The sequence below is a fragment of the Terrapene carolina genome, unplaced genomic scaffold, assembly GCF_002925995.2.
Source record: "Terrapene carolina triunguis isolate 2854851 unplaced genomic scaffold, T_m_triunguis-2.0 Scaffold53, whole genome shotgun sequence".
NCBI classification, from domain to species: Eukaryota; Metazoa; Chordata; order Testudines; family Emydidae; genus Terrapene; species Terrapene triunguis.
Genome location: NW_020664404.1, coordinates 958,215 through 966,855, shown reverse-complemented (window position 1 = coordinate 966,855; position 8,641 = coordinate 958,215). Strand labels below are relative to the sequence as shown.

Below are 8,641 nucleotides of genomic sequence, written 5' to 3'. Positions count from 1 at the left end.
CTTTTTTGCTTGCTGAAATATGGTAACCCTAGTCTGGACTCGCCCCCGCCTTCCCTTCAGGTAGCTTTAGCAGTCTTTCTTCTTAGGCAGACAGGCCGTGGAGAGGAGGAGTCCCCTTTGCCTTCCTCCCCACCCTTAAATAGGATTTACATAAGGCGGGAATCCTTTGTTCCCCAAACTTGACCCTCCCCTTCCCTTCCAGTGGAAAGTTACAAGAAGTCCCAGGTAATGTTTAGTATCAGGTGACAAGCCCACCTGACTCTGTAGTATCACAGAGTCCATGAGTCAGGGGCAGTATGGAGGGTCTGCAGGAAGGCCAAACCTTTTCACAGCCCATTGTCCTCGCTGATGGGCCATCCGCCCTGTCTGGCTTTTCCATTGTTATACCTGACGTGTTAGCAGGGGGCGTCATCCAAGGTAGCATAGTTGAAATACAGATACATAGTCACTATTCCTAACGTCAGATGCAGAAATGATAAAGGCACACAAATCGGCTAATCACATTCAGTAAATCATAACCTTTCCAATGATATCATACAAGACCCATCTTGCATAAAGTACAGCTCAGTTATGTTATATTCATATCATAAGCATATTTTCATAAAGAGTATGGAGTGAAACATCACAAGTACCTCCTGGTTTGAGCTTGGGCTGCCCTTCTCAGCCCAGCCTTGGACTGAACCAGTGAGCACAGAGCACTTTTTCATACTCTCAGATGTGGCACAAACAGGGGGAATGTAACCATTGAAATCAACGAGCTGCACTCACTTAGGGCAGTCAGATACCATGGAGATGGGCACATTTCATAGAGAGATACCCTAAGAAGGGTAGGTGGGTGGGTGGATAGATGATCGAAATCTGAGAAGAATAGATGGTGGGGTGTGTATGTGGATAGATAGATAAAGGGAAGTGTATGGGGATGGATGGATACATGAGAGAAGGGGGTGTACAGGGATAGAGAGATGTCTATGGGGATGAATCGATAGAGGGGTATGTATGGGGATGGATAGATTTGGCCCCGGAATCCATAGGGAGGGTCTGATCCTGTCTGAGCCAATCCACTTTGCAACCCCTGCGCATGCTGCGGGTGCCGACTCAGAACCGTGTCTCCTTCAGCAAGCGGCAGCTGCTGCGCAAAGGGAAGCTCTGTCACGGCGGGTGCATCAGCCACTTGCTCAAACGTGGAAGTTTTCTGCTCCGATCGGCTCAGAACCCCCCACTGCAGGCTGAGCGTGCTGCCCGGCCACCGCCGCGGCAGGGCTCCTCAAAGGCTGGTGCACTAATGCAAGGAGACAGGCGGGCATCCTCGGAGACAGCCGTGAATCCAGGGCATGGAAATCAACATGAACCTCCCCCGAGCCTGGAGATGACACATGTCACCTCTGCAATGTGCTGGGGAAAGCACCGAGCCGGGGAAAGGCCGAGGAGGGGCCCGCCAGCCAGGGCAATGCTCAGCCTGGCCAGCTGGGCAAAGATGCACCAGCGACCTTCTTGCCCAGTGGGTCGGGTGCTGTGCAGAGGGGTGATCCAGGGCGGGTGGGGTGCTGTGCAGAGGGGCAATTCAAGGCGGGTGGGGTGCTGTGCGGAGGGGCGATCCCTGGCGGGTGGGGTGCTGTGTGAAGGGGCGATCCCTGGCGGGTGGGGTGCTGTGCGGAGGGGTGATCCAGGGCGGGTGGGGTGCTGTGCGGAGGGGCGATCCCTGGCGGGTGGGGTGCTGTGCGGAGGGGCGATCCAGGGCGGGTGGGGTGCTGTGCGGAGGGGCGATCCAAGGCGGAATGGGGTACCCTGTGGGATGAGATGAAGCACAGTACAGTACATTGTGGGGTTGAGCAGAGGGCTGTGCCAACACTGGGTGCAGTGTGGCGCTACACAGAGGAGCGGGGTGGGAATTGTGCTTTGGGGTGATGGCAGCCGGGTGGGGTCCTGAGCACTGGAGAAGGGTGCTGCTGAGGTGGGCGGAGTATTTTGCAGTGGGGTTGGGTACATTGTGTGGTGAGGTGGAGCAGAACGGGATACTGTGCCGTGGGGTGCTGTGCACGGCGGTGGGATGCCTGGGGGCACTGTGCATTGGGGCACCAGGTACTGGGGTGCTGTGCATTGGGATGGGATGCTGCAGTGGGGTGCTGTGCCTTGGGGTGCTGGCAGCGTGGTGGAGCCCTGTGCACTGGTTTTCCTGTGGGCCCAGGGGATATTAGCTATGGGGCAGGACAGTTCACCGTGACCCGACACGTCCCCTTCCTACGATCCTATGCCGCGGTCACACAGGAGACCCCTTCCTCTGCCCTGCTAACTGCGCAGATGGATGCTTTTCATGCTGCACAGGAGCAGCCTGGCTGGCACTAGACACGGCTGCTGGATTCACTCGCCCTCCTGCATCGGGGCCAGAGCCGGAGCTCCCCTCAGGCAGAGCGGAGACTCCTCCAGCTCCATGTGAGATGAGCAGAGGGGTCTCAGACCAAGTTCTCAGCAGCTCCGCATCACTGAGCCCTTGGCCCGGATCCGCCCTCCTGGGCACCCACCCCTCCTTCATGGGGCAGCACCCGGCCGGGCGTGGCTGAGACGTGACAGGAAGTGGCTGTGGATGGCTGGCGTAGGGGCCAATGCCAGAGCAAGTGGAGGGAGGTTTCAAGAGTGTCCACTGCTTTCTGCAGATTGGTGTCATGCTCTCTCCCAACACCCTTGGCTCCTCTTCTCTGCCATGGGCCTCTGGGCTAATCTGGCTCCCCTAGAGGGAAAATACCATACTACACCCCGCTCCAGCCTCTGACCTTCATCTATCTCCTGGCTGTCCTGTGGCTGACCTAGAGCTGCTGGCATGGTGGGGCCGGCCTGGGTTTCACTGCTGGAGCAGGCACAACGTGCTGCAGCTTCATTAAAAATGCATTTTTAATTGCCAAGCGTTGTTTCGTTCCCTCCCGGCTGCTGCCTGGCCAGGCGGTTTGCTCAGTCCGCATTCTGCACTGCGGCACAGCCCCGTCCAGCCGAACAGAGCCAAGGTGGGGCTCAGACCCGGCCGGGGTTCCGGTACCTACCTGGGAGCCACCGGCGAAGCCATGGGCTTGAGGGTGGGGTTAATGAGATTCGCAGCTCTTAATGATCAGTGCTCTAATGCAATGGCGTTTTCCTTCCCTCAGGGCTAAATCCTCGGGGCCCTCCATTCAGTGGAACTGGCATGGCCCCACTGATCTGGGGAGCCCCTTCCACTCCCTGTGCCCCACCTTGCCCCTAAGGCAGATCTGAGGTTTGGGTGTAGGCGGGAGCAAAGCCAGTGTGATGCTGCAAATAACCCTGTGTCTAGGGGCTGTAAAGGGTACTTCAGCCCCAAGGCTGGTGAGGGGCAACGTGGCTGCTCTGGGGCCTGCCGCTGGGGTAGGGAGGAGGGTTTCAAACACCCCCGCTCTCCAATGTATTCAGGCTTTGCCCAGGGACCTGGATTTTCCCCATAGCGCTGATTGGGGCAGGCTAAAGAGGTGAGCTTCCCTGGCTGCCCAGGGCTTGATCCAGCCTTCTCCAGTGGCGACCTCAGCAGGAGCCAACCGGTGATTTGGGAGCTGTGTTTGAAGGGAGGCCCAGGACGGCACCATAACTACATCTCTCCCAGAAGCCCTCGTGTAGGGCGTTGGGTCCCCGCTCCAGCACCTGGCCACTCAGCCCAGGGCCAAGCGAGCAGCTCGGTTGCTGTGTGAGTGGAGAGAGCGCCCTGGTTGCGTGGAGTTTATCGGTTATTGTTTAGGGAAGGCGCCACTCGCTAAGGCTGGGTGGAGATTTGCCCAGGAAGCAGGGTTCCCACCTCTGGGTGGTGGATGGAGAAGCCAGTGCAGGGGATCTTGGGGAGTTGTGTGCCTTCCCTGGGTGGCGTCCTGTCAGTGAAAGCCCTTGTCTTCGCTAGGATGTGGTTAGAACACGCCTGGGAGGAGTGGATTTAGCGACCTTGGTGCTGGCCGCGCGTGCCTGGTGAGAGGGGACCCAGCCATGATGTTACTCGTGATTAGACCCCACTGGGACCAGCCATTAGCCACAGAACGAGGGGGACCACGACCCGTCCTTGGCAGCTGACTCGGCTCTTTATGGTCACGATCCACTGCAGTAGGCCGAGGCTTGAGTGGGACGATCCCTCACGAGAACCGGGTGGGCAGGGCCGGCTCCAGGCACCAGCCCAGCAAGCAGGTGCTTGGGGCGGCCAAGGGGAAGGGGTGGCATATCGGGCTCTTCGGCGGCAATTCGGCGGCGGGTCCCTCGGTCCCTCTCAGAGGGAAGGACCTGCCGCTGAATTGCCGCCGAAGAAGAAAGCGGCACGGTGGAGCTGCCGCCGATCACGATCACGGCTTTTTTTTTTTGTTTTTTTTTCTGCCGCTTGGGGCAGCAAAAACCCTGAAGCCGGCCCTGCTGGTGGGGCCTTACAGCCTGCAGAGACTGGGCGGGTGCTGGGGTCCAGGAGAATTAACTGAGCAAAACTGGGATAGCTACATGGAATGGAACAAACCCAAGGGCTATCTGCTCACACGGGGGACCCCTGTCTGGGGGCAGGAGCATGACGAACCGTGCCCCAAGCTCAGAGGCAGAGCCCAGCCAGGCCTCATGGGCCCAAGTGATGGTGGGTCCCAAGCCAACTGACTATGTTGATGCAGCCTCCAGGGGGCTGAGTGAGACCTTTCTCTGCTTCTCTCTCTCCGGCAGGGGGTGCAGTCTGTCGTGGAGCAGTTTGCAGTGCCCAGACAGCAAATAATCGGTGACCTGAACAGTGAGTGTCTGGCTGTTGGCCTTTCCTCTTCTAGGCCAGAGCAGTCTCCCCTATTCCTGGGGGGCTTGGTACCTGGGGGAGAGGAAAGCAGCTCCGTGACCCCTGGTCCCAGCTCTCCTCTCTGAGCAGTTGTCACATGTTTCTTTGCATGACCCCAACTCCCTTCCACTATTCCCTGCTCCCAGCGACGTCATGGCAAAGCTCCCATTGACTTGGACGGGAGCAGAATCAAGTCATTAAGCCCCAACTGTATCCACAGCATCTGGACTCCCATTGCCCCAAATAAACTCTATCCCATGCGCCCGGGGTCTTTCTCAGTGCTTGCCCAACAAAAGGAAAATTCCCACTGGACCACATAGCCTTCCGAAACGGCAAGGAGCGATTTCTCAGCAGCTTTGCTTTAACCCTGCCCCAAGCGCTCATGGGCATCTCGCGTGCATGTTCATAGCCCTCGCCCTAACCCTAAGCAAAGCCCCCTTTGGGGCAGGAGGAGACGCTCCCGAACCCTTTGCGGAGCTGGGAGTGGTTCTTCATGGTTGGTTCAAATCAGCATAGGTTGTCCAATCTATAGAGAGATTTTGAGCAGGCCTGGGTGGACGTCGGGTCTCTGACCCCACGAGGGCAGGGAGAGAGCGGGACTGTCTCCACGGTTCACCCCGAGGGAGAGGAAAAGGCAGAGATAATGCCAGATCCTGCTCTCAGTTATCAGCGCAAGTCATGGAAGTCGTTGAAGTTTGCATTGTGCAGCATACTGGCTTTGTGTGTGCAGGGCCGGCTCTGGCTTTTTTGCCGCCCCAGGCAAAAAAACCTCCCCCCCCCACAGGGGAGGGCAGCGAGCCCCGCTGGGGAGAGCGGAGCCCCGGCGGCCAGAGCGCCGGGGGGAGGGCGGCGAGCCCCATCGGGGCTCCGCTCTCCCCGGCGGCCAGAGGCTGCTCCGGGAGGAGGGCGGAGAGCCCCGCCGGGGCTCCGCTCTCTCCGGCGGCCAGAGCGCCGGGGGGAGGGCGGCGAGCCCGGCCGGGGCTCCGCTCTCCCCGGCAGCCAGAGGCTTGGTGGGCTGGTGCCTGGAGCCGGCCCTGTGTGTGTGTTAGTGAGGGACGACACCATCTAATGGCTGCAGCCCACAGGGGCTGAGAGACACGCCACTCCAGCCTGCTGTAGGAGGTGTCCTTTCGCTCAGGTCTGGTGTTTATAAAACTGGGTTTCCAGACTCCAAATTCCAGCTCCCCATGTGCGTGAGACTCTGCCGCAATGGAGCCTGACTGCAGCCCGTAGCTTCTTCCCGCTTCATGAGAGTCAGAGCAACGTCTGCTCCATGCAGGGCAGAGGCAGCAGCTCACAAAGGGTGGTTTGTGCTTTTCAGATGTCAGCCGCGACATCGGCCTCACCATCCATTCGCTGCTGAAGGAGCAGGTGTATTCAGTGCTGGAGGCCATTCAGGGCAGAGCACAAGGTAAGATGGCGGCTCACCTTCTCCTGCGAGTGGGACTGTCCTTCACTGTAGGCAGGGCCAGCTCTAGGCACCAGCAAAACAAGCTGGTGCTTGGGGCAGCACATTTTTAGGGGCGGCATGGCCGGCGCCAGAATGCCGCCCCTAAAAATGTGCCCTGGCCGCCCTAGCTCACCTCCGCTGCTGCCGCCGCTCACGCACCACGGCGCACGAAACAGCTGATTCGCGCGCCGCTGCTCCCCCTCCCTCCCAGGCTCTCAAACCTGGAGGGAGGGGGAGATCCCGAGCGGCCGCGGCGCGCAAAACAGCTGATTTGCGCGCCGCTGCTCACCCTCCCTCACAGGCTTGAGAGCCTGGGGGGAGGAGGCAGGGCTGGGGATTTGGGGAAGGGGCGGAGTTGAGGCGGGGCCGGGGGGTGGGGTAAGAAAAAAACGGGGGGGCGGCCAAAATTGATTTTGCTTGGGGCGGCAAAAATCCTAGAGCCGGCCCTGACTGTCAGAAATGAAAGGAGCTGACTTTAGAGTCCTCCAGACCAGTCCTTGGAGCCTCCTCATGCCAGACTAGGATGGGGACGGGTCCAAACCCCTACCTCCCAGAGATCTTCTCTGCCTGATGCTGGGATCCCTCCCACTCCCTCTGTCCCACATTGGGCGTGGGCTGGCTTCACATCTCATCCCTCACCCATATCCTGAAGATGCCTTAGAACTTCCTCTGTTCCACTCCCCTCTTCTGATGACCAGACATTCTATCTCTAGCCAGAGGCTGGGGCCCAGGGGGATGGCATCTGCACTGAAGATGGCTGTCTGTTGAGCTGCTCCGTAGCTACTTGTGTAGCAGCAAGGCAGGAGGGCCTGGGGGCCAGCCTGCCAGCGAGGGGAATAGCGTTAGTGGCACAGACGGAGCGGAGCACCAGAACTAGCCTTGGGTTTTCTCTTTAAGACCTACAGAACTCGCTGAACCATTTACAGATTCTCAACAAGACCGTGCGGACTCTGACCCATTTCCAGGACGAGCTGAGCCTGGCACTTAGAGATCGCAAGGAGAGCGCAGTCTCCCTGCTGGACAGTCCGCGCTGCACGTCCTGTGCCCGGGCACTGGGCAAAGCCCAGAGCTTGGAGCCGGGAGCTGACTACAGCAGGGTGAGTGTAGGATCGTAGAGAGAAGGCCTTCTCCTCCCAGGTCTGATGGAAGGGTGGGTCTCTCTTGCCACTTGGGCACCTTTGTGTCCATTCCTTTGGTGCGGGACATCCCTCAACGCTGCTCCACCCACGTACGCTGGCTCAGCAGGGACACTCTGCCGAGTTGTAGAGGGGAACTCGCCTGTTCATGGAATGATGGTTTCTTCCTGTAGGTTCCTTCGGTGGAACAAGTTTTGAAGACACTGTCTGGTCTCCCCAAAGCTAACTTCCCAGACTTGATTGACCAGGTATGTGACTGACAAGGCCTGGGGCCTGTTTGCAAATGTGAAAGCTGGTTCGATTTTGCGGGAGAACACGTCTCTTTTTGCTCTTCCAGGGCAACAGCACCTTCAACTCGATGCCAGACCTAGCCGTTGCGAAGATGGCCCAGGTTGTGCAGGGTGAGCAAAACCTCTTTTATGGTCAGTAGGGTGTTATACTTCCAAACTCTGGGCCATGGAGCTATGCAACCACAACGCCTTTGGTTCTTGAGAACTGTCCCTTTAAATTCCTAAGAAAAAAAACTGTCTGCAGAGACAGCGGCCATTTTGTTCCCAGCATGGCTTCAGACTGTTAGGATATGCACCCCCTGTGCTCTCCTCTGGGGACTTTACTTTTGTTCCCTCTTATTTTGTTGTTTCCTTTAATCCATGCTCCTGCCAGGCACTGGGGCCCAGATCCTCGGAGGGATTTAGCCACCTAACTCCCACTGATTTCAAAGGAAGTTAGGCACCGAAATACCTGTCCCTGGGAAACGATCCTGCTTGTATTCAATGGAACTGCAAGAAACAAGAAAATCTTTGTACTGGGGTCATAAACCCTTGGAAATTGGCGTGAATAGTGGCAATATTGAAAGGCACTAAACCTTCGAGGAGTGAGAGAGACAGCCAAAGAGCCACAGCAGAGACCAGGCCCCCACTGTGCTTGGTGTGGTTACAGCAGGAGACAGGCCTTGCCCTGTAGGACCTTACAGTCGAAATAGTGAGAGGGTAAGTGACAGGCCAAGGGTCACCCAGCACATCAGTAGCAGACAGGGTTGCCAACCCTCCAGGATTGTCCTGGAGTCCCCAGGAATTAAAGATGGATCTTTAATGAAAGACAATGTCATGTGATGAAACCTCCAGGAATTCATCCAACCAAAGTTGGTAACCCTAGTTGCAGAGCTGAGCGTAGGACCTATGTCTCCTGAAACACAGGCCAGCCTCCTACCCATTACTGGGGACTCAAACTGGGGTAATACGAGTCTCTGAGGGTATGGCTGCATTGTAAGCCCAG

The 8,641-nt window shown here is 57.8% G+C and overlaps 1 protein-coding gene across 1 annotated transcript in view; it reads left to right on the top strand.

Moving 5' to 3' along the window:
• The window catches only part of PROM2 (prominin 2), a 31,369-nt gene that overhangs the window by 5,056 nt on the left and 17,672 nt on the right, over nt 1-8,641 (top strand). Inside the window, exons 2-7 of the mRNA XM_029912726.1 lie at nt 1,117-1,274; nt 4,649-4,741; nt 6,102-6,191; nt 7,128-7,327; nt 7,540-7,614; nt 7,704-7,767. Coding sequence (XP_029768586.1) covers nt 1,117-1,274; nt 4,649-4,741; nt 6,102-6,191; nt 7,128-7,327; nt 7,540-7,614; nt 7,704-7,767 — 680 coding nt within the window. The remainder of the gene's footprint in view (nt 1-1,116; nt 1,275-4,648; nt 4,742-6,101; nt 6,192-7,127; nt 7,328-7,539; nt 7,615-7,703; nt 7,768-8,641) is intronic.